The sequence below is a fragment of the Microchirus variegatus genome, assembly GCF_963457635.1.
Source record: "Microchirus variegatus genome assembly, chromosome: 16".
Taxonomy (NCBI): domain Eukaryota; kingdom Metazoa; phylum Chordata; class Actinopteri; order Pleuronectiformes; family Soleidae; genus Microchirus; species Microchirus variegatus.
Window position 1 is genome coordinate 13741620 of NC_139817.1, and position 24375 is coordinate 13765994.

A 24375-nucleotide genomic window follows, 5' to 3' on the forward strand; every position below is an offset into this window, starting at 1 on the left:
TCTTGTGCCGCCTTTGTTAATTAAAATGTCTTTGTAGACTGGTTGCAGTATAATTACTCATCAGGGAGACATCCCCTCTGACATGGGTTATGTTGCCCGGGCAACAATAACAAGGTGTCAGATATCTTCCATAGAAGTTTTATACAGATGCTGTTGAATATGGTTGCTGATGGCATTGTTGCTTTATCAAAACAGCAGCAACTGCTCGACGTAGCATAGACTTGTGAATTTAACAGACCCTTGTTATGTCTAAATAAGGCTCCTAATTGATTTTCCACATTCCTTTTAAATATAATCCTTGTACAGAATATGATATTGAGATGTGTAGCCTATGGTGAGTGTAAATGTCACCATACCGTACTTTTTTCCAATTAAAAAAAACAAAACATTATTCTGCAATGATCATTCTATATGATCAGGCACATAATAGCAGTGTTACTACACAATGTTAATTGTTATATTAAATTAAACCAGACAGTTATTGAGATTGTCTTAAACCCACGATGAGGACCCGTCTCAATGTATACAATAATACAAAAAATATGGGTTTCTTAGGAAAAGGGTTGGTAGCCTCTGGTAGTTGACTTGTCCTATACTGACATCTAGTGGTGATTCTCTGCAATTACTGCCTTGTTTTAAAATGTGAATTACTTTCTCATGATCTTGGTGATTTCCAATGCAGATGTAACATATAACTAGTATTATATAGAGTTGCAGTTCTGTTCCCACTCAAGTTAACATATTTTACATGCTTGATTCTTTTAGAGAGATTAACAGATACACTCAGTTGCAGAGAAGAGGCCACATCTCAACTTTAAAAGGAGTTACAGGCTGTTTAATTAAAAATATATATATATATATATATATTAGACAATTCCCAGTGTTATTATGAGAGCTTGACTTTGCAGAATGGGTTTGCAAACACTTTCGGACTGTCCTGAATGAATGAAGAAATGCAATGTAATGATGGCTCAATTAAATGAACCCTTTTTAATACACTTCAGTAGGTCTAGTAAAGGTTTTATGAGTCCATTTGACAAATAAGGTCTGGACTCAACATGAAAGTACGGAAGAGGATTAGGGACATATTTATTTTGGGAAAGACATTTAAAACCCAGTATTGTGAGGGGTGAAAAAAGTCAAAATACTTGACTTTAATCTCAGAAGCAGACTGTTTTATTTCTTTTACATGTGGTCCTCATCCTTGTCCGTATAAAAGGCATGTAGCTATACTTCAATATTTATATTTTGCCTTCTGCAAACCCCTGTGTCTATGAACTGCATCAGGACCACAGTGGATGACACAGCACCACGCCGACACAGCAGCCAATCAAAGCCACGCTCCGGCCCAGGCGGGGCCTGTACGTATTACGTCACACAACGGCTGCGACGTACGCGACGTCGTCAACACTGCAGTCTGTCTCCCACACTAGCAGCTGCAGTAGCAAACACAGAACGCCCATCACAACCTCTGTACTTCCAAGCAGCTCACTTGGAAGAGAAAGGTAATAAGATAATAAGACACACAGTGCGCATTAGTCGCATTGTCTTCGGTTTTTAATGCACGTGGCTCCAAACCTGTCCTGTCATGCTGTCGGATAACTTTGTCGCGTTGTGTATGAGGACAAGCAATAGCGTTGTCTGTGCTATAAAGAGGCCTCTGGTGTATTAATCTACATTTAGAGAAATATTTACCACTCGTGTTTAGGTCATGACTGGAGGGTCTAATCTTCGGCATAATGGGAGCGTAGTGTCAACAAATGTATGTGCACACACTCGTTGTTAGTTTGCTCATCCCAGTGTTAGCCATTAGCATTGTGTTGGACGATGGTGTCAGTTACAGAAACAACACAGTGTTATAGCAACAACACCCAACATGCTCTATGACGTTGGAGAGACAAGTGTTGTCGTTTTGCGGGGAATTTAAGCAATAAGTACGGAGTCCTGCTAGGGTGAGGTGTTGAAAAAATAAAAATCGTTTGTAAACTGTTCCCTTGGTTTAGTAAACCGGTTAAGTAATAGTTTAGTAATTACTAAACTGAGGGAACGGTTTACAAACTAGTTTTATTCTTTCCACACCTGACCCTAGCAGGGCTCCGTAAATAAGTGACCTTCGCCACGTATGTTATGTTGGCTACATGTAGCTACTTTCAAGCAGATAAGGGCTAGCTTGCAATGCTAGTAATAGCTGGACACGTATTTCTTTGACGAGCAAATACAGCTGCATATAGTGCAGTATTTATGAATATTTAAAGACAAATGTAACCTTCTTTTCAAAGTACTGTTGTGTCCAGTGTTGTATACAAATGTGAGGCATAACACATTAAACCACTCTCATAGTTGTTTGCTTACCCTGACTGTGCATAGCTTGAATGTAGGAAGTTTCATTATAAGGAATATAATATATAAAAGTCATACATACCAATATAAGTATATACATGCTTTACAATAAAGTGCTTATTCCCTCTCTGGTATTGAGAGGCCATTGTACTTCCCTGACACGCTTAGGAAAGAGAGGAGTGAGTGTTGAACTCCTTGTTTATTTCACTCTGACCTTAAATTTAAGATTATTTAATTTGATTTAATTCACAGAACAGTTTAATCTATCACAGTATAATTTATTTTTTTGTGTGTGTGTTTTCTTAGAATCATGATGGCATCACCATGTTCTCCACTGGATCCAGAGCTAATGAGGGAGGTACTTGAATGTCCAATCTGCCTCGAGACCTACAATCAGGAACAAATGAGACCGAAACTCCTGCAGTGTGGTCACACAGTGTGCCGGCAATGTCTAGAGAAGCTGTTGGCTAATACAATCAACGGTGTCCGCTGCCCCTTCTGTAGCAAAGTCTCCCGCATGAGCAGTATCACTCAGCTGGCTGATAATCTCACTGTGCTGAAGATCCTCGATTGTACTATATCCTGCAGTGCTGCTGCTGCTGCCCTCATGTGCAAGGCCTGCTGCAATCGTCTGCCACGACAGTACTGCCATGACTGTGCCACAGTCCTCTGTGAGCTCTGTAAAGAGGAGGGCCACCTCCAAGAAGGCCATACAGTTCAGCCGATAAGGGTGGCTGCTGAACAGCGTCGCAAAGAACTGGGTGGCAAGATGTCTGCCTTGCGCAACATTATGGGTGAAATTCAGAAGAAGAAGACATCTGTTGAAAGCATTTCCAAGGCTTTGAGATTAAAATACCGCGCAGTGCAGCAGGACTACACGACAGCTGAACTATGTCTTCAAGAGGAACTCAGCAGGGCTCGAAGAACGTTCACTGCTTCCATGTCAGAAGTAGAGAAACTCAATGGGCAGGTCCTGGAGGAGCAAACATATCTTCTTAACATTGCAGAGGTAAAGGTGGTATCACGCTATGATTATCTCACAATGCGGGTGAGGCAGAGTGATATTGCCTTACTCAAGGACGATGGTGGGGGCGATGATGAGGATCTGGATCTGAGGAGCAGCTTGCCCACCACGTTTCAGTTGCAAGAGCCAGAGCTAGTCCAAGCAGAGCACTCCAAGCCTTTACAAGTGGGCCACTTAGCTACAAATACTTACACAGTCAATACAGACGATGAGGAGAGTGGGTTAGAGATTGCACTTGAGGGTGATGTAGAGGGTGTAACTGGGGCAGCAGGGGCCACCAGTGGGGCAATGGGGGCTCCAGTGGATATTTACAGAGATATTGACATGACTACAGTTGTAGAGGAGGCCATATATGGTTCACCAGGCAGCTTCAAGTCAAAATCCTTGGATGCAGCTGAGGGATCACCGAGAGGAGCCGGCTCGAGTACAGGGCCCCCAGTCTGCCAATATTTGAAAAAGATGGGCTGTAAGGGAACTCTGCCTGGTATGTTTAATTTACCTGTCAGTATCTGTGTAACATCACAAGGTGAGGTGCTAGTGGCAGACCGTGGAAACTACCGTGTCCAGATCTTTAATCGCAAGGGTTTCCATCGTGAAATTCGCCGCAACGCCAGTAGCATTGACAACTTTGTCCTGAGCTTCCTCGGGGCTGACTTGCCTAACCTCATCCCCTTGTCCATTGCTGTCACTCATCAAGGTCTGATCGGGTTCACTGATAACTATGATAACTCTGTTAAAGTCTACACAATGGATGGACACTGTGTGGCTTGTCACAAAAACCAACTGATTAAACCCTGGGGCATTACTGCCACGCCATCAGGCCAGTTTGTGGTGTCAGATGTGGAAGGTGGTAAGCTGTGGAGTCTAGCAGTGGACCGCAGTGTGGGTGTGGTGAGCTACACGCGACTGTGCTCTGCTGTCCGGCCAAAGTTTGTGACATGCGATGCAGCTGGAACGGTTTACTTCACCCAGGGGCTGGCACTGAACTTTGAAAAACGTCACAATGAGCCTCACCTGGAGGGTGGCTTCTCCATTGGTTCAGTGGGCACTGATGGCCAGCTGGGCAAGCAGCTGAGCCATTTCTTCTCAGAGACAGAAGATTTCCGCTGTATCACTGGCATGTGTGTGGATGCCAATGGGGATTTGCTGGTAACAGACAGTGGCAGGAAAGAAATTCTCCAATTTCCCAAAGAGGGTGGATTCAAGATTCTCATCCAGGATGGGCTGACCTGCCCTGTGGGAGTGGCCACCACCCAGAAAGGACAGTTGCTGGTGCTGGATTGTTGGGACCACTGTATCAAAGTGTTCTCTTACATTCAGAGGAGGCACTCTTCCACTTCTTAGAGTCTCACTGCATTGGTGAATAAGCGGTTTAGTAGGTATTTGTTTGTAGGTGTATAGGGGGAGTATGACAATTGTTAAAATCACACACACACTATTATATGTCACTAAAGTTTGGCTGCGGTCCAAACACAGCCAAACTCCAGCTTTCATTTGGGGTATGTCTGTAAATTGATTTTCTAGTTGGTTTGGTTCTGGTTTGGTTAAGGCCTCTGGATTTTAATGTAATTATTCTAACGTGAAAGTCAGCTACTTACATAGTTGTTTGAATGGATCTCAACACTAAAGCAGACTTTGAAACAATGTTGAAGATGTGGAAGAATAATGACACAAATGACACATTTAAACAAAGATAAACTGACCATCAATGTCAAAACTAATGAAGGGACAGAGTATGGATCATTTCTTTTCTCTTGTCTTATTGGCTGCTGTGTATCCAGCGTTCACCCCCAACTCTCTGATGCATGGCTTTCACTGATGTTCAGCTTAACAACTTACAAAGGAGAGGAAGACGAGCTAAACATAAATGTGTATTTATGGAATAAAGCATACCAAGGCTTTCGGCCTGTGAAGCACTTTATTATTGACACATCACTGTTTCCTAGGTTTGAGTAGCACAGAGTAACAGCTGAATGCAGCTGGCAGTGTTCAGTTAAATTGCATACTTTAACATTCAGGGACTATTGAGTAACCTACAGGAAGTAGTGCTGAACTATAAAATAACATGCGTGGGAAAGAGTCATTCTGGGCAATATTAATGTGTAATTTTCAGGGGATTTAGTGGGTTTACACATTTACATCATGTTTTAAATTAGTCTTCTTTTGTCTGAGTGAAGGAAATCTAATTTAGGGCTACCGATAATTAAGTTGTAAACTGCATTGTTATGATCATAATATACAGTATTTTTTTTTTTTTCTGGTGCGTATTAATAGTTTTTGTCATCCTGTGTACATCAGCCACAACCTCAGTAACTGGTAGCTGGATACAAAATGGAAGCAGTTCATCAGCTTGGCATTTTCAGAGCAGAGGTTGCTAATATCTACTCTCTCATCTACAAAGCCTGCTGTGACCTTCCACAACCTGATCCTGTTTCACTTGCACATCTTTCCTCAGTTGCAGACCTACAGCATACATCCCCTTCTTCTTGCTCTGTTAAACGTGCAGTATTTATATGAGTATATAAGCAGTTTTACGCGTTCTTATGGACACTTTCGTCCTATTCACCGCCCGGTACGACTTAAATCTATCCTCGGTAAACCTGGTAACCATTTAGGTCAGTGTATAGATGTTTTTGTTCCAACTGTCATTAATAACAGAGTTAAGTTCTGTGGTCCCTGATGCCATTTCTAACTCGCAAGGTCCTTAAATATGCAAGGCATGGTCCCTTGGCTCTGTTTGGCCTATATGGGCTCAACTTCATTATACAGTCGTCTTCACATTAATTTTGTTGCCATGCCAGTGCAACTACCACCAAATAACTCAAAACACCAGGACCACTTTAAACACATGGGTGCAGCCGACATGCACAACTTGAATAATGTTTACAAACTTTATTCAAAACCATAGTTTAATTTCAGAGAACTCTTACTATGCCGCCGTTTTCCCTCACATTGGCGAAAACTCCAGCATCACACGGACGAGGTCGGGTTTTGTGTTGCTGCGTCTCCCTCAGGTTTTGATTCAGTACGAGACGACTGCGACCTCAGTTTTCAAGAGTGACGTTCTAAAGACAACAGCCATGTACAGTGTCTCGCACTGTCCGCACATATTTTTGTGTTTTATTGTAAAATAATTGAAGTTTGAATTGGAATTGATAAGGAGGATGAGGAAAATGACGCTGTCAGATGAAACGACAGTAAAATAAACCTGAAATCATTGAGTGGCTTAAATATGTGTTGTCAAGTTAATATTTGAAACCCATGCACTAACAACGTATGTAACAATCTGCGTCCTGCTTTAAGAAGATGTTTCTCTCCCAGTCTACACTTGCTCATAAGAGCATATTGTGTACTGACAGTCGCAGCCTTAATAATAATACTAATTTCACAAAGATGACCTTAACTCTGCACCTGTCCTATTAAACAGTGACGTTAAAATCGATATAACGGAGAATGACAGTGTATCATAAAAGCACAGTCATATTTCCACAGAAAATGAGTGAGTTTTAAGTGGTGTCTCATCGTCGCATCCTTGTTTATTATCTGTCACCCTTGCCTTTCTTTTTTTCCAGTGCTTTAATTCATGTGGTAACAGAAGTAGACGTTATTAGAGAACATTAAGACTTTAAAAAAAATAAAGTGTCCTTTTGTCATCGTGTTCCTAGCCATAGTGTTTCACATCATGTGGCTTTGTTTTGACTCAAGCAGACGTTTCATAGCCCACTCATTTGAGAAAACACACAGTTGTCCGTGAACCAAACACACACACTTGTCCTATCCAGGTGTCCTGTCCCTTTGGAGGCCGTGAATTTTATAATGTGTTGAACACATTGCAGATGTCTCTGTATAATCAACTTAATGTTTGTATTGTTGGATATCTGACTGCAATAAACATTTATGAAACTATTACTGTGCGTCTGTCTGCGCTCATCGTGTTCAAATACCATAATTCACTGGCTCATGATTTTCAAACCCTTTTGACAATTCAAGGTCTTACTGAGGATTTTAATATCGGCACACGAATCAGCAACATTCATTTATGTGTAAGCCTTCTAATCTATATGGCAGACTTAGCTAGTTTTAATAACTCTTTTTGTACAGTTCCCTTTACCAAACCTCAGGTCAAAGTGGGTCAGAGTCATAGATATGTGTAGAGTGTAGGCGTTAAATCCTGATATTTAACATTTGTGACCAAGTCTTTATGTTAAAACCTAGACCTGCCAATCAACCACTGCATTGGAAATCAGTATCTCTTTGGGGGCACAAATATAAAGGATTAAAAACACCATTTGAATGTCATAAGTGAAGCAAAATGCCTTTAGGATCCTGTTAAGTCACACCGATGTTTAATGCAAATTTGTGCAGTTTATGCAACCTTTTCACCAGAAGGCGAATTAAGGGAGAATGGAATCTCAAGTATAACCCAGTTTTATTTAGATTTAAACATAATGTAATCCCCCTCCTGTTAAAAAAAAAAAAAAAACTTGTTCTCTTTGTATCTGCAGAAAAGAAGACTGCTTTGATTTAGACAAATGTTCTCATCCAAACTCATCCATCTTCTACCGCTTTATCCTATACATAGGGGTCACTGGTGCCATTCCCAGCTGACATAGGGTGGAAGGTGGTGGTGGTGTGGGGGGGAACCATCACAGGGCCAGACACAAACAACCATCCACTCTTACACTCACACCAGTCAATTTAGAGTGTCTAATTTGCCTAAATCCCTAAATGTTTTTGGACTGTGTGAGGAAACCAGAAAACCCACGCATACAAGAGAAGAGAAATCTTTATCGGAGACAGATCTTTCCCCCAAAAAATTGACGTTATTTGTGAATCATCTTTCATCTCATTTTTGAAACCTGTCCCCCTCGTCTGAACCGGGATGCTCACCTTTCTGGTACTGCAGCCAGAGCTGCTGCTGGGACTTCTTGCTGGGGAAGTAGATGCTGCAGCTGAGCTCAGAGCCATACAGGGCCTCAGACACATAGTGGCTGCCGTATTCCTGGAGAAACGCCAGCAACTCGTCCCGCGTGCTGTCTGCTGACAGCGTCTTCAGCACTTTGGAAAAGCCTACCAGGTGATAAAGGAGACTGGAGATGAGAGATTTGCCCTCAACGTGGTGGAATTGGGTCAACTTATGGGTCAAATATACCATAGTTGTTTCAATTTAATGCTTAAATATTTGACGACAATGTGCAGAATCTACATAGTTAAAATGTCATAGACTGGACAGAAAACAAAGCCCACATGTTATTGAGCTGCTGACCTGTAGATAAGGTAATGGAGCTGAGTTTGACTTTGTACAGATTGCTGCGTACTCTCCACTGTTGAATCATTGGATAGCCCAGTGCTTCATTGAACTGGGCATCGCCTAAAAGAAGTCAGACAAAAAAAAAAAAAGAGAACAAGGAGACAATTTAAGACAGAATGATTAATAAGGGCATCAACACATAAAACAATCTAAAACAAATGAGTCAAATCAGACTAATAAAGGCCGTCTGAAATTCAAAATGAATGAGAAGATGAATAAAATCCATCATTTCATTTGAACAGTTTATTGCAGTCCAACTGTTATCCATTATTGCCTTAACATCGTTTATTATCACAGCCCATATCCCAGCTGCTCCCGGATCAATGGCAGATATATAGTGCAGCTTGAACTCCAATTGGATTGCTGACATTAGAAGTGAGTCCAATCTTGCCTTTCTCTGCAATTCAATTACCAAACTTTCACAACAGTTCAGAACTAAAGCCATGGAAGTGAGGAGCAAGGGGAAATAAAAAAATAAACTGCTTACAGGAACGGTGATTCTGCACCTTGGGAAAAGTGTTTTATACCCAAGACATTCATGCAGACTGAAAATCTGTGTGTGTGTGATTCTGGTTAAAGCTCCAACAACAACAACAAAACCAGACACAAATACATTTAAAAATCCACATATTAACTGATTTAGAGACTGATTTAGTGACTCTCTGCACCCCGGGATGGGGAGAACAGTCAAGTACACGTATGGTTTGTTCAAAATGAAAATTATAACGGACTTCACAATATATATGTCCACCTGTGTGAAATGACACCAATCAGACAAGGAGAAATGTCGACAAAGTGACTGTAAAAAAAAAAAACACACTCACCTGAGAGGAGCTGCAGGTTAGGCTGGGGTTCTGACAAGACCCCGCGACACTGTTCCTCTACAGGCAAAGGGATGACCATGAGACCGTCGGCGAGCTGGGGGAAGTCCTTAATGAAATTGTTGTCCCTGCGAAAAACAAATAAAGTAGAACAGTTCATGTCGCATATTGTATTTCCTTATACAGATCTTTGCACAACGAAACGTACATACACTACCGTTCAAAAGTTTGGGGTCACCTATCCAATCTTTTTGTGTTTTCCATTAAAAGTCACACTTTTATTCACCAAAAGAGTTGCAAAATTTACCACATTAACAATGTATAGAGTGTATTTCTGATTCATTTAATGTTATATTCATTGAAAAAAAAAAGTGAGATTTTCCTTCAAAAATAAAGACATTTCTTAGTGACGGCAAACTTTTGAACGGTAGTGATGATCAACAACTGTTAAATATTTAAAAGTTACCATTTGTAACACAACAATGTCACGGTCCATCATGACTTTGTGTTGAACTCAATAAAAACGGCTCGACAACAGTTCACAAGAAACACACTTCCTCCCTGTTCCACTGCCTCATCCAGCTGCTGGCCTCCTGAATCATTCAGAGACAGGGATTTGGAGACTTGACTGTTTTTCTCTTGCAAGTTTTTACTACAATGTTTTATGTGTTGGTATTTTTCTCGTCTCCTCTGCTTCACAGAGGTAAGAATAAAAGGAGCCGCACTAAAGTAATGCTATTTAGTAGTGAATATTGAATACAAACAAAGCATTTTAACAGCAGTGCAAACTTGTCATTTATATGGGGAATACATATTTTTAAAGAAGTGATTCAGTGAGGATCCCAGGTATTGATAACCCCACTATTCAAATAACGATATAGTAGATAAAAATCAGTGTAAAAACAATGATCAAAGGTCCACTGTGTAAGAATGTGTTTCCAATGTGCACCAGTGAACTATGTTAGCCTTCACACACCAGAAAACATGTAGCTATTCTTTGTTTGTGTCGTAAGCTTCCACTACAAATTGCAGAATGCATTACTCCAGAGCCTGCTGTAACATGGACTTGTGGTCATAGAACTTAGCCGGGTAAAAAGTTTATAGTAAGGCTGTGGAAACCAAACTATTTGTATTCCAAAGCAACTGCACACTAGTATAAACACAGCTATATTCAATTTCTGCAAAGAAATCCCCCTGAATGTTACACACCGGACATTTAAATGCATTGTCGTGATTATAATTTGCACCATCAATGAAGAAAGGGCTACTTACTGGTCGTGTAAACCACCGTGTGGAACACTGTGAGTGTGTGTGTGTGTGTGTGTTTTGCTTGGGGCCCCAATAAAGAAAACGGCTGTGTCCCCCAATTTGAGGGCAGAACAGAGACCTGCAGGCGAAGATAAGAACGAGGCACTCTCTTTCTATTTGCCAGGCTACGATAAGTCCACGGGCGACTGGTGATGCAAATGGAACTGTGAGTTATTGGTGAGGAAGGGGAGTGGAAGAAGAGCCACACACTGCACTATAAAGCAAAGAAAGAACGCCTATAAATGCATCCAGGGCTTATTAGCATTATGTTTTTATTTATTTTACTTATTTGCACCCCATAAAATAGACTATACACATGAGGGCAAATCACACAGTAAGTGGCAGCCTCTTTCTTAGGCTCCATTTTTTGTAGAAAACTAGAGCTGAAACAATTAATCCATGAACTATTTTGATTATCGATTAATCCGTTTGAAGCTTTGTTCATGATTAAAACACAACTTCTGATCGTTTTAGCTTCTTAAATGTGAATATTCTCTTCGCTCCTTTGCTCCACATAACAAAGAAATCATTAAATTGTCATTTCCAGGTTTGACAAACACTGATCAACATGACATTTTATGGACCAAACGATTACTCGAGAACAAAACAATTCACAATTCCCATAATCCACTTCTTTGGGACCACAGGGCACAGACCTTTTGTCATATAGAGTAAGGAGATATCACTTCACTCTTCTTGATATCAATTTTTTATCCTCTTCCTCTGTTTCTGTCTCTCTGTTTGCTCCCCCCCCAACCACAAGGCCTGTTAGATGCAATCACAGCCAGTGTTACAGTGGAGCCTGGGAAGGATTGATTCAAGGGCAAAGGATGAGAGGAGAGAGGTAGGGAAGAGGTGCTATAAAAAGATTATCATGGCTTATGGTCACAGAAGGCATATTGATTGCTAAATTAAATCAGCCAGCCTCACACAAAAAGCTCAGAGAACTTGTGGAGGAGGCTGTTTGTACCGAGACGACATGCAGCTCCACAGACTTTCAAATCCAGATGTGGACCTGTCCTTGGCTATTTTGCTCACAGCACCCATAATAAAAATGAAAGCCTCGCACTGTAATATACCCAAGAGCTCACTTTAAAAACAAACAAACCGAAAAAAGAAGAAGACTGATCCACTTTGGAGGATTAAATAAAAGTGTGGAGACGAGTGCCTCAGGTCTTTGCAGTGCCTTGCACATAAATGTATTAAGTGACTTTTTCCTTCTTCTACGTTCATTTTATGGACACATATCGAAGGCAAGCGTAGATTGCTGTCACATCTGTCCCTTTTTATTTTTCTTCTTTTCTTTTTTTTTCCATTTTGCAGAGTTTAAATGGGCGAGGCAGTAAATCTGGAAGGTTTGTTTACCACGGTGAAAAGACCACAGTCCCTTTGTGCATATTTGTGTATGCCAGTGAGAGGACATTGGTTCAGCTGACAGCTCATTAGCAAAAGAGAGATTTATGTGTGTCTGTGTGTGTGTGTGTCTACAACTGAAAAAAACACACCAAAGTGCGATGAGCAGATCACTTGTCCTTATGGAAAGATCATATCTGTCCTGTAGAAAATGTCAGCGTGGTTTAGCTGTTACAGCCCGAGCGTCTGTGTCACTTAAGAGCGACGAGTTAGCGGTAATGATGAGACGGACTCGGCCTTAACGAGCGTCAGCTTAACAAGCAGCAAACCTGCCGTTATAGGCCTCTCTCATGGCAGACATTTTGAATCGTTTAATGCAGGTGTAATGAATAAACATTAATAATGAATGCATTCTGCTTAACTGCTCCAGGACCAGGGGTTTGCAAGTGAGTGTACTGGCCCACTTCTATTACTCCCTAACACTTAAGTGGAATAGAGCCATTGCTATTTATCATTATTAATTACACCTGTGGTCTTTCCTGAACGCAAATGTGTGAGGACGCACACCTACCTGGTCATTTATTCTGATATAAATATAATTATCTCCCTAACAAACAAATCATCCGACATGTTGATCCCATTAGCCGGAAAAACCTACGACATGTTTCTACTCAATTTTCATGCAGGAAAGTGGCCATGTGTTAAAATAATAATAATATTATTATTAATGGCTGAATTCCATTTAGCTGTCACACTGTCCTGACTTATTGAAACATCTGAACAGACATTTTTTTTACATTTTGCATATGCATCTAATTCCAGCATGCTCGTCTGAATCGACCCATTCATCTTTTTAAATTTGACTCCTTCACTTTCATTAAAACTATAGTCCATATAATACCGTTCAAAAGTTTGGGGTCACTAAGAAATGTCCTTATTTTTGAAGGAAATAACATCAAATGAATCAGAAATCAACTCTATACATTGTTAATGTGGTAAACGAATATTCCAGCTGCAAATGTCTGGTTTTTAATGGAATATACATAGGTGTATAGAGGCCCATTTCCAGTGTTCTAATGGTACATTGTGTTTGCTAATCACGTTAGAAGGCTATTGGATGATTAGAAAACCCTTGTGCAATTAAGTTAGCACAGCGGAAAACAGTTTTGCTGGTTCTTTGACGAAAGGGCAAAATGATTATTTTCAATAAAAATTATTATTTCTAAACTTGTCAATGTCTTGACTATATTTTCTATTCATTTTGCAACTCTTTTGATGAGTAAAGTGTGACTTTTAATGGAAAACACAAAAAAAGTTGTATAGCTGACCCCAAATTCTTAGGAGTTCTTAAATATTAAAGCGGACCTAGAACGGAGGTTCCAATCAACGCTGTTTTATTTTGGTGTGTATCTGCGCCATTACCTCGTTTATGAAGCCCTGGAGCACGGTTACGTCTTCCAGGTATTGGCCAATCAAGACAGATTGTGTTGTTATTGGCTGTCGTTGGCTGGCCAATCACAACACAGTCGGTCTTCTGGGGGTGAGATTTCAGTCTGAAACTATGCGGCTGACGAGAGCTTCAGTGAGGAGAGATTTCTATCTGGAGGTTTTTGACCATAAAAACAAGTTAATGTATGTAAGTAGACCTCCATAACTCACATATATGTGCGATAGGACCACTCTATGTGAGCTAAATATCCCTCAGATCCAAACTCATTGTCAAATTAGTTCACACGACACTAACTACCAGCATAATTAACATTGTGTGGAACATAATCACAGGTTGGAGTATGACTGAAAATACAAATGAGTGCCCACAAAAAGGTCCAGAAGTGAATTCTACTGCTCAAAAAAACCCCAGTTGTTCAGCAGTTTGATGGCATAAAAGCTTTTCCCCCCTGCTCTGCCAGACAAACAGTCCCTCAGTCAGGTCTGACAATATTGCTCGACAGAGCCAGATGAAGGACACACGACATAGAAATAATGCATTGTTTCTATTTGCGACGACTAAACAACAGCATGGTTTATTTATATATATTAATATTTAATAATCACGCGATCTATATTGTCTCCTTTAAGTCAGGGCTGTTAGTAGATATCACAAAGTGTATATAAAGATTTATGACAAAGCGACCCAAGGGCCGCACGGTTGTAGTGGTTTGCGCTCTCTTGCCTTTGCAGCAAGAAGACCCAGGTTCATGACCCCCGTCGGAACAAGGGAAGTGGATAGGATGATTGTTTATGTGGCTGTGTGATGGACTGGCGATCTGTCTGCACTCATGTGGAGGATAAAGCGGTAGAAAATAGATGGTAGATGGAAGGATGGACACCATGACCCCTTGATCGCACCCTGGTGGCTGGCTTCAGTGCATGTCCCAAATCCTGCCAGACCCATGTTTGTGAATGGGAAATGACATTAAAAAGCCAAAGTTAGCCAAAAAGACGTTTTTAGTTTAGTCATAATAATGTATGTAAGCTGTGAACTGTGGCTCCAAATTCTGTCATCAACACAAGACTGCAGCACGTGTCTAGTATCTGAGATGTGCTAGCTTAGTTATTATTGTTCTTCAAAATGGGTACATTTAAGTTTCTCAAAGCCACTTTTTTTTCAAAACAAGGTTTGGTAATACCAGATCAAAACTAACTGATTTTGTATGTACAATCCATCACTGCCTTACACACTGCTTTAGCAACCAAGATGCGTCCACAGTCACACATACAGTAGACACATTCACACAGCCGCCTCTCCTCTGGACCACAGCCTGGACTCACTGTTGTTTTATTCAAAGCCCGTGTGTGTTTATTAAGAGCAGTGAACACTGGGCTCCCCCAGCGAAACATGCCTCCTCTCATGCCTTAGACAACATGTGGAAAAAGCTCTTCCTATGTGAATGACAATCTCAGATACACAGGCTCTACTGGCCGGCGTGTGTGTGTTACAATTATATCGGTCGGGGTGAATACAAAATAACACACAATGACTCTACGCATGTTTATTCAAGCTCTCGCTCTCCGTGTCCCTCAGATATCACGTCTCTTGTTGCTCTAGATGTACTATTTCAAGAACATAAACCCAGCAAAGACACGTCTGATTCTTAAATTATGCCACAGCTCGGGCCTCACGAGCAAATATTTTCTTTGTATTTCACAGAAACTGCGCTTCACTGTCAGTATTTCTCCGTGGGTACAACGTAACAACCGCCTGCTGTTTGCTCAGCCAGGTCTCCAGCAGTAACCTCTCGCTTTGGTCTTTCTACATCTTGAATTTCTCTTTCTGTCCAACATACGCAATGATTTAGTGGCAACATCTTAATCCACAACTTTGAGTAAATTTAATAAATAGATAAACACGCTCAAAACCTTAAAGTTGCTCAAAGAAAGATCATTGTTTCATCTCCAGACTCTTCAGGTTAAAAATGGCAGCAGCTGGCCTTCAATCAATTGAATAGACTATTATAGGATTATCGACTAATCAGTTTCTCAAAAAATGACAACACAATTGTCTTGCACCACTTCAAAAAAGCTTGTTTACATAAAAAAAATACTTGATGTGGTCTTTGATTGTGACTCTATCTTCCACCCAAAACTGCAATTTACAGCACAAAACAACATTTTAAAGACTCAAATGTATAAGATTTTGCTTTTCTTTAACACAAATGGACAAATGGACCCGTCTGATACACAGATTATAGTGATGCCCCTTTATAGAGCTGTAGATAATCTGGAATGACCATCAAGGAAACATCAGATCATCTGTTACTCAGCTTCAAAGGATTTAATGATGGAATATTCTACAAAATGACTTTGGTTGCAGTTTGAATGAAATTTAAGTACCACCTCTGACAGTTAAAGCTATCACAATACTGTAAACTTCAGCATATTTATCATTTCAACTGAAAGAAAAAATGAGATATGATTTAGAAATGATGAGCCATGGTTGCTGGATTTGAGGACCGGATATATTCCCCAGTCTAATTTTTAATGTGAGCCCATTACTTTTTAGGTCATGCTCTGTTAACACTTCCTGTCAAATAATCTAACACTCAGCTGCATCCAGACACATTTTAACGACCTCTTCTAGGATAACACTGGGGTGGAAAAGTTATGATACTCTGGGGGATTAAAGTGTCTGTCTCTAATGATAAATAAATTACTAACTGAACGGAAAAAGGAAAAAAAAAAGAAAGACAAAGAAACCATAATCTTCACCACTAGAGGTTGCTCTTTCTCTGCGCTAAAGGAAATATAATTGTGTCTGAACTGAATGCGAGAGTTGTGGCAGCACTTAACCGATGTTTTTTTTGAAAAAGTTCACGTAAATTTAAGCTTGAAAATATTATAAATCACTGATATCATGGTGTGAGTGGGGAAAAAAAAGTATTGTACACTCAGTGTGTTTGTGTGACAGATTATCAACACACGAGGAGTCGGGTTTGGCACAGAGCCGGAGGTCAGAGGTGAGCTCGATGCAGAGGGGAGATTTCAGAACATGTCAGACTAAGGTGAGGAGATTATTTCTCCACTGGGATACTGACGGAGAGAAGAGTAAGGGCTGAAGAGTCAGGACAGGGCAGAGTTATCACAGAGCGCGGGGATGGACAGTGAATCAGAAGCTGAGTGCGAGACGGATGTGGACGTACGGTTGCGTTGTGTGCCCTCGGTAGCCTTATAGGCTCACAGGAGCTGTTTTTGAACATTATTCTGAGCAGCCACTGGGTGCCACTGCAGTGCAAACAGAAAAAAAAAAAGGTATGATATGCTGGAGAATTTATAGAAGCTGAAAACAAGCAGGGTTACAGCATTCTGTGGAAGCTGAAAGGGTGTCAGAGTGGATACAAGAGGGCCAGGAGGGAGGGAGAAAATGCTTTTTTCCTGAAACACAAAAGAAGAGAAAGGCGTTCTAGCTTGACAAAAGAAACACTTCTCTGAGCACTGTCAATCTTTACAGTCAAAATCTTCTTATAGGAGCGGTCTGGCTCAACCAGATAGTTTTTTTCTTATTATTTTGATGTATGACTGAAGGTATAGGAGAAAACAACCAACAGAAAAAACAACATGACGGGCAAAAACTGTGAAATATGCTGCTAAAAAAGACTTCCAACGAGCACATTTAAAATAAAAAATGATACTAAAACACACTCTGCAGTGCTACATCTAAATCTGTAAAAACCATATCACCATTATAGCAAGAGTTTTATAGTTTTTTATAATATACCATGAAGCAGCTGCAAGTGCATAATTGTATTTATACCCACTTGTGTGCGGACTCATAAGTCTCCTCTTAATCTTCTCCTTCCTCATACAAATGAGTGCCAGGAACAGGCAACAGGAAATGTGACATGCAGCATGACACAGCAAGTTTGTCATTTCTGTAAATGACAACTGCACGGAGCGAAATCGGAGCATTAAAAAGGTTGTTGCTTGTATTTAGAAGTGGGATTTATTGTTCTTGCAAATCACACGCAGGTAAAGTGACGCTAAAGCCGCGCAACCATGTGAAACACTGGATTTTGCTGGGCCCGTGCCGACGTATGAGGCTCCTTGGCTGATACAGTTGCATGTACTATGTTTTAATAGCTGTAATATCTGTGTTATTTGAATAAACGCTTTGCGCAGGAGGCGGATGAGTCGTGACAAAGATAAAAGCACCAGCGGTCTCGTGGGACACATGGCCCGGATGAGGAATTAAAGAGTTATTAAAGGATAGCATCTAAGAAACACAGGCTAATGTGTGGCGTAATAAAACAATCAAGAGTTGTTTACCTTGAGACTTGTGTTAGAGTCTCTTATTAAAGCTGCAGCCACAGCAGCTGCTTCCACTGAGAGGACGAGATCAGGTGACTTTTCATGGCCAATATTGGTGATTTTGTCAATGAAATGACTTTAGATTTTTACATTTAGTTTGTGTTAACATGTACATTTATGTATATAAGAATTTGCAATATAGAGTGCATGTATAACAACGTAGAGTATATCTACAGTATGTTTTCAGCACAACCTATAAGGCAATCCATTTTCACCAACTATATAAACACACAAACTAGGCAAAAAGTACTCAAAATGTTCAAAATCTGATTGAATTTGTAAATTTTGGAAATACAGCACAGTTCAAATTTAATTTTTCTCTGATTAAAAATAAAATAAAACATTTCTAATATGGTGACTTCTGCACAATTATTGTTACTTTATATCACGACTAAAAGTGCATATAAAATGACAGCAATAAGAAGACAAAAAAAATTATAATAATAATAAAAGCCTGTATGTGTGAACTATAAACACACAACCCCAGGATGTCCATATAAGGCACATGTGGCCTAGGGGCCAGATGTGGCCCGCCACCTCATTTTATGTGGCCCACGAGTTATTAATTGGTCTTAAAAATCTGTGTTAAAATAGGTCTATGCTGCTTTAAGGGGTGCGTTGACCATAACCTACATTTCCCACAATGCATGGCGATTGCGTTACCCGCAAAGTGACAGCACCGCCACTAGATTGCAGTGTATCATTGTATATGCATCATGCGACGAGTGAAATTGAATAAGTAATAAATACAGAAAGTTATTTAACAATATGTTAACCTTTATTTTACATTATATTTAGTTAAATTTATTCTGTATAACAGTTACATCTGGCCCTTTGAGGGTAACCATTATGCCGATTTGGCCTTCAGTGAAAATTAGTTTGACACCCATAATATAAGGAGTTATGTATCACTCCCACAGCAAACTACCACGGGTGCACCTGCGGCACAGATCCGTGCCGTGTGAGCTCTAACAGTTAAAACATCTCATTTAGCCATATTTTGAATAATGTAAATAAGGCTATGCTGAGTGAGATGGTATTAAAGGTGCTGAGGATCACTGTGTTCTTCAGACACACACACTCAGTCTCACTTTCACTCCACTGGGGTTTGTGCATACAAATGGAACATCTTTTTTTTTTTTTTCTCGTACTTGTATATCTTTGTTGGCTTGTCATAGAAAAAAGTGGAAATGAACTCTGGTGGCCAGAGGCATTACCATAGAGATGAAGTTTTGTAGCACAGAGTGAGGGGTCATCCAGGCAAGCAAGCTGTGGAACTGATTAGAGCATTGCTTTTCTACTTTTTTTTTTTTTTTTGACTCCACTTGCAGGTTTTCACTTTTCTTTAACTCTCCCAGTTGTAGCTATCCATCCTTACAGGCTTCTGCCTCCTTCACTCACCCACTCACTGATGTAGCAGTGTTAAGCGATACCATATCCTCAAGTTAAAGGCTCTCCTTTACCCTGCGAAGCAGAGCCGTCCGTGTCAAGAGTTTGACAGGAAAATACAACAGGAGGAGGTTTTTTTTTTTTTTTTTTTTGTAATTTGGCACAAAGAACAAGAAGCAGAACAGTTTATCCATCTTCTCCTTTAACAGAAAAGACGGGTGCTGCGGCTCGGGAGGAAGAGTGGCACCGCATTGAATGATCGCAGGGTCACAGACAGATAAAACACACTGTCCAAAGGACAAGAGTGTTTATTGTCAGTCTTTTGGATCGGGATTGTGATTGCAAATAAATTCAAATAAATTCGCCAGAAGGAAGCATTTGCACAATAAAACAATTAAAAGATAAAACTTGGCTTTGAAAGTCAGACAGAAGACCTTGATGCACACATTTTCTCTGATTTATGTACGTGTGTGTGCCGTCCTTGTATACAAGCTGTGTATCAGCATCCAGCATCCAGCATCCTCCATCTACCCAAAGAAGACTGGCTTATCTGAAGACCTGGTTAATTCTCTGGCATCCTGAAGCGTAATAAATGATACACAAAAGACATTTAAGAATCTCATCACAGTTTTCTTTTTTCTTTCCCCCGCAGTCCTTGTATTTGATCTGCAGTAATGGGCCCAGACATTAAGGCTGTCTTTGGATCCTTTTATTTCACAATGTAATGAGTAATATGACTGACGGGATAATTACATGCATCTGTGCTATCTGGTATTCCGTCCCTCAACATGACATGACTGATGTAAAAAGGGGCTGTTTCGTAGTCCATCTTTGAAAGGCAGGAAGTGCGAATCACATCGCGTGTGGCGATTAACCGATTCGTGGTGCGGCTTTGCAAGAAGTGAGAGTCGGCAAACTCATAGAGATAAATAATACAACAAAATACAATAAATGACCCACAAGCACCATCGAATATAAAATGATATTAATGAATCATGTGTGAATGGTAAATCGACAGCACAAGGCAACGATTTCAGGCCACTGCGAAGGGGAGGAACGGAGAGAGGTGGTGGAGAAGTGAAGACGGATCGTCGTCCAGAGGGGACACAAAATTACAAGCGCTGCCACCCTGCAGTTCACTGCTGCATTAGTAGTACATTAATCAATACTAAAAAAATCTTGCCACTAATTCAGGAATTAGCCGTGGCCGACAAATTACTACACGCTGCTTTTCTTTGGAGACAGTCGAGGTCGTTTTGGAGAACTGCCATTGTTAGCTGTGCCCCATGTGAGGAAACTCAATCACAGTGCAAAGTCTGAGGTTTTTTAATGCTCCGCGCTGCATATTCTTATTTTTTAACCCTCTGGTATGCTATTGATTATGCACATGCACCTGAATGTATCAGTCTAGCACTCGTGCAGAATAGTATTACCAGCTAAGCTAATTAACATTAAAAAAACACACTGGTTTCTCAGTAATAATCATTTCGTAAAATACAGTTAAAAAATGTGAAAAGTAAGTAAAAAGATGTGAAACTTCCATGCACAAGGTTTTTTACAATGTAAAATATAAAGTTCCAAAAGAGTAAAAAAAAAGAATAATAATAGTTTGTGCTTTAGCTGAATATGACAACGCAGATCTGCTGTACATCTGCGCACCATGTGGGCAAAAACAAAACCGAAAATCATGGATTTCTTTCTATACATGACGCAGCACTACGTCATCCTCCCGATGCTTATAAAGATTAAAAGACCTCTATTCATCAAATAAAAATACTCAACCTTAGCATTCCTCCTTGCAGATGTTGTCCTGCTTCCCCTCTCCCCTGCTCCTCCTCTTCCTCCGCTGCCTGTCTGACTCTGAGTGTGTTTTCTAAACCGCTGAATTACACTAAGTGACAATGACTGAAAACCTTGTCAACAATGGCAATCTCCAATATCTGTAATGTATCCTGGCGTTTATCCAACGGTCACTGCTTGGTCAAACCTCGCTGTCACAACAGTTTCACTTTCACACGCCTCCTCCTCCTCCCTCCTTCCACAGGACCGCAAGACGGAACAGAAAGAAAGTGAAAACACTCCTGACCACGGTAGGACCAGCACCAATTTGGGAAACCCCTCTGTAAAAGACCTCTGCTTTCTGCAGGGAGTGATAGAACTAGTTGTAAAATTGCACGTTGTACAGACAGACTCCGATAATTGCCTTTCAGAATGACAGAAGGAACAAACGACAGTCGAAAACACAACTTACCTTATTACAGGAATCTTTTGACACAAGTTATGGAATCATACAAAGAGGAACGATAGGAACAACGTCTCAGCGTCTTCTAGGCGTCTCGTTTTACAAAAACATCAAATAGGGCTACATATCTTAGTATTTTTCTAAGGAGTATCTTGCATGTGAGGGACTTTTTTCTTACAGAAATGATCCACTGCATTGAGGTACATCCATTTTGCGTTTACTCAGAACGAATGCTACCGAGGCATTAGGTGTAAATTCCAATTCGAACACAAAGACAAACACACAACTCTTCATGGACACGTTGCCGTTGGGAGTCAAACGCTACTATGAATGGCAAATTGTGTCAAGTCTCAATGTGTCGGCTTACTGACTCGCTCATTCATCGCGGATATCGAGTGTATTCATCGTTTCACGTGGCCCAAAATAAAAAAGAGGAAAGGAAAGAAAGAAAACAGCTAGCTCAAGGTCCACATCAATTAGGACGATATTTTCAGTCAGTATGTGCGCGTCAATGAGGTGTTTGATTTTCCTACATCAAATTAAACACACTTTTTTTATTTCCCAGTATAAAAAGAAACGAGTCGAGCTGATGTGCAGACTCCAGCTTCTCTATGCCGCATATACTTTGTGCATGTGATGTGCGAGTGTGATGTCCGGCCAGCGCGATCAGGAAGCTCCAGCACACACACACACACACACACACACCGTTATCTGTGTTTTCCTCTTTTGCATTTCTCTCACATTTACTCTGTCCTTTGGAGTCACGCTTTTGAACTTTTGGCCAGCTTTGCTCTTTTGATTTAGCCTTTTCTCTTTTCATTTATTTCCCCTGTTCATTTTCCTTCCGAGCTCTTATCGCTATAGCTCCAACCGCCATCTCGCTCCCTCTCTGCAGTTCTTTCTCCAGTTTTAAACAGCAGGTAGTCAGCAAAAAGCCTCTCTGACATTAGCTGATATTAGGCTGAGGTATATTAGGCACCGCCGTGCCATGTGAGTTACTGAGCAGAGAACGACTGCCTCTGGAATGATCACACTTGTGTGTGTGTGTGTGTGTGTGTGTGTGTGTGTGTGTGTGTGTGTGTGTGTGTGTGTGTGTGTGTGTGTGTGTGTGTGTGTGTGTGTGTGCCGTATACACACACACATCGTGGTAAACACAAATCCACACAGATGCTTTGGCACACACACACGTGCAAAGCCCTTTCAATATCTCAAACATGCTCACCTTACGCCATCTAAGTCACAAAGACAAAGTGAATCACTGAGGACTAAAACATCTTTCCCGCTAAAATCCCTCCCTGCTAAGTCATCAGGGTGTGAGGCAAAGTTTACAGGAAGTGGAAGAAAGTGGCTATTAAATTATGCAAAAACTAATCCTGTAAATTAACTAATTGCAAATGCAAGACTTAATAGTTTGACCTTTTCCACTTTCCCCAAAAAATAATTACAAAATCCGGATTTTTGGCAACGGCTAAGACACTGTATTATGTATGAATACAATAAAGATAAAGTAAGAAACCTTTTTCGGTATTCAGAGGATATAATAGTGATTTAATATTGCACTTAATGTTCCTTGTAAAATCAGATGATCCAGTAGAGCTGGTGAAAGACTGAAATTATGTTAAAAAAGAAACACTGACGGAAATGCGATTGCGATATAATTCGCGATATCAAGCGTCGCTTTACTTGTAGCGGAAGTCCCGCCTCCACTCTCTCCGCTGCCCTCTCCCTCGCCTCAGGAACCTCATCTGCTGACATGGAGCAAGACGACGAGGATGACATTTGACCGGCTGAGGATACCTTAGCGCTCAGGGAAGGGAGGGGGTGAGCAGAGGAGCAGTTCTTTGTTGTAATTTTCAGCCTCTCATCTAGATGGCACTATAAACTACTTACTTCACCTTTAAGTATTAGAAGTAAATTATTTAAACAAAGTGAGTAATTCCAATTTTGAATATGAGATTTATTGTGGCTTCTTAACAATAAAAGCCTAAGGTACAGGCGAACAACTTCAAACAACATTAAAATTCATCTTCTGTCATGACCGGTGACAAGCTAAAAAGCTAGCGGCACCAGCTGTTAGTAACGACTAACAAAGATGTTTAAGGGAAATGTATCGAAGTAAAAGTACACAATTTATTTAGGAAGTGTAATGGAGTAAAAGTTGTCAGAAATCTAAATAACAAAGTAAAGTACAGATATGTGAAAATTCTACTACCACTAAATAAGAATATACATATTATTTTTTACATATATAAGCTATTAGCTGTATTAGCTATTAGCTATAAGCTATCCAGAAGCAGACATTTCTCAATCGTGGGTGAACAAATCTGACCCAACAGACCAGAATAAAAAAGAACACACACACTTATCTCTGAAAGGAGAATTAAGAAGCTTCTCTTTCACCTTGCGCAGCTTAACTCTTGACCTCGCTCTTTCACGGTGTCATGGCCACTCTTTATGCGTGGAGGAATCGTCGTATAATGTTTTGTTGACTTAACTCCCCGGTAGAAGCTACTGCGAGAGCACCGAGAAGATAATTACTGAAAATTACTCAAGAAACATGGAAATGTGGCCTTGTTTATGCCCGGGAGTCTTGGAAGCTGCCAGATCCACAAATTATTCATGTTGTGGTGTTGTCTTAGTCCGAGAGGTGAACTGTGATGGGGAGTTAGTCGACTGCCAAACAACACAGTTTATCTCTTTTAATCTTGACTGTATCCCTTCCTTTTCTTGGTGAAGAGACATTTTACAACATGGGAGTAATGAGGGCGGTAGCCTCACCTTT

At 40.5% G+C, this 24375-nt stretch overlaps 2 protein-coding genes across 2 annotated transcripts in view; one reads left to right on the plus strand and one right to left on the minus strand.

Annotated features, from left to right (window-relative positions):
* The window catches only part of astn2 (astrotactin 2), a gene marked incomplete at both ends in the record, with an annotated part of 321802 nt that overhangs the window by 72485 nt on the left and 224942 nt on the right, over nucleotides 1–24375 (minus strand). The window contains 3 exons of the mRNA XM_083902351.1: nucleotides 8255–8434; nucleotides 8631–8735; nucleotides 9500–9624. Of these exons, the coding sequence (XP_083758477.1) occupies nucleotides 8255–8434; nucleotides 8631–8735; nucleotides 9500–9624 (410 nt within the window). The remainder of the gene's footprint in view (nucleotides 1–8254; nucleotides 8435–8630; nucleotides 8736–9499; nucleotides 9625–24375) is intronic.
* trim32 (tripartite motif containing 32) lies at nucleotides 1445–4858 on the plus strand. The gene is made up of 2 exons (XM_083902762.1): nucleotides 1445–1505; nucleotides 2647–4858. The coding sequence occupies exon 2, from the start codon at nucleotides 2651–2653 to the stop codon at nucleotides 4706–4708; it is 2058 nt and encodes a 685-aa protein (XP_083758888.1). The 5' UTR covers nucleotides 1445–1505; nucleotides 2647–2650; the 3' UTR covers nucleotides 4709–4858.

Coding starts and splice junctions, on each gene's coding strand:
- trim32 (XM_083902762.1), top strand. CDS start 2,651: ATGATGGCATCACCATGTTCTCCACTGGATCCAGAGCTAATGAGGGAG.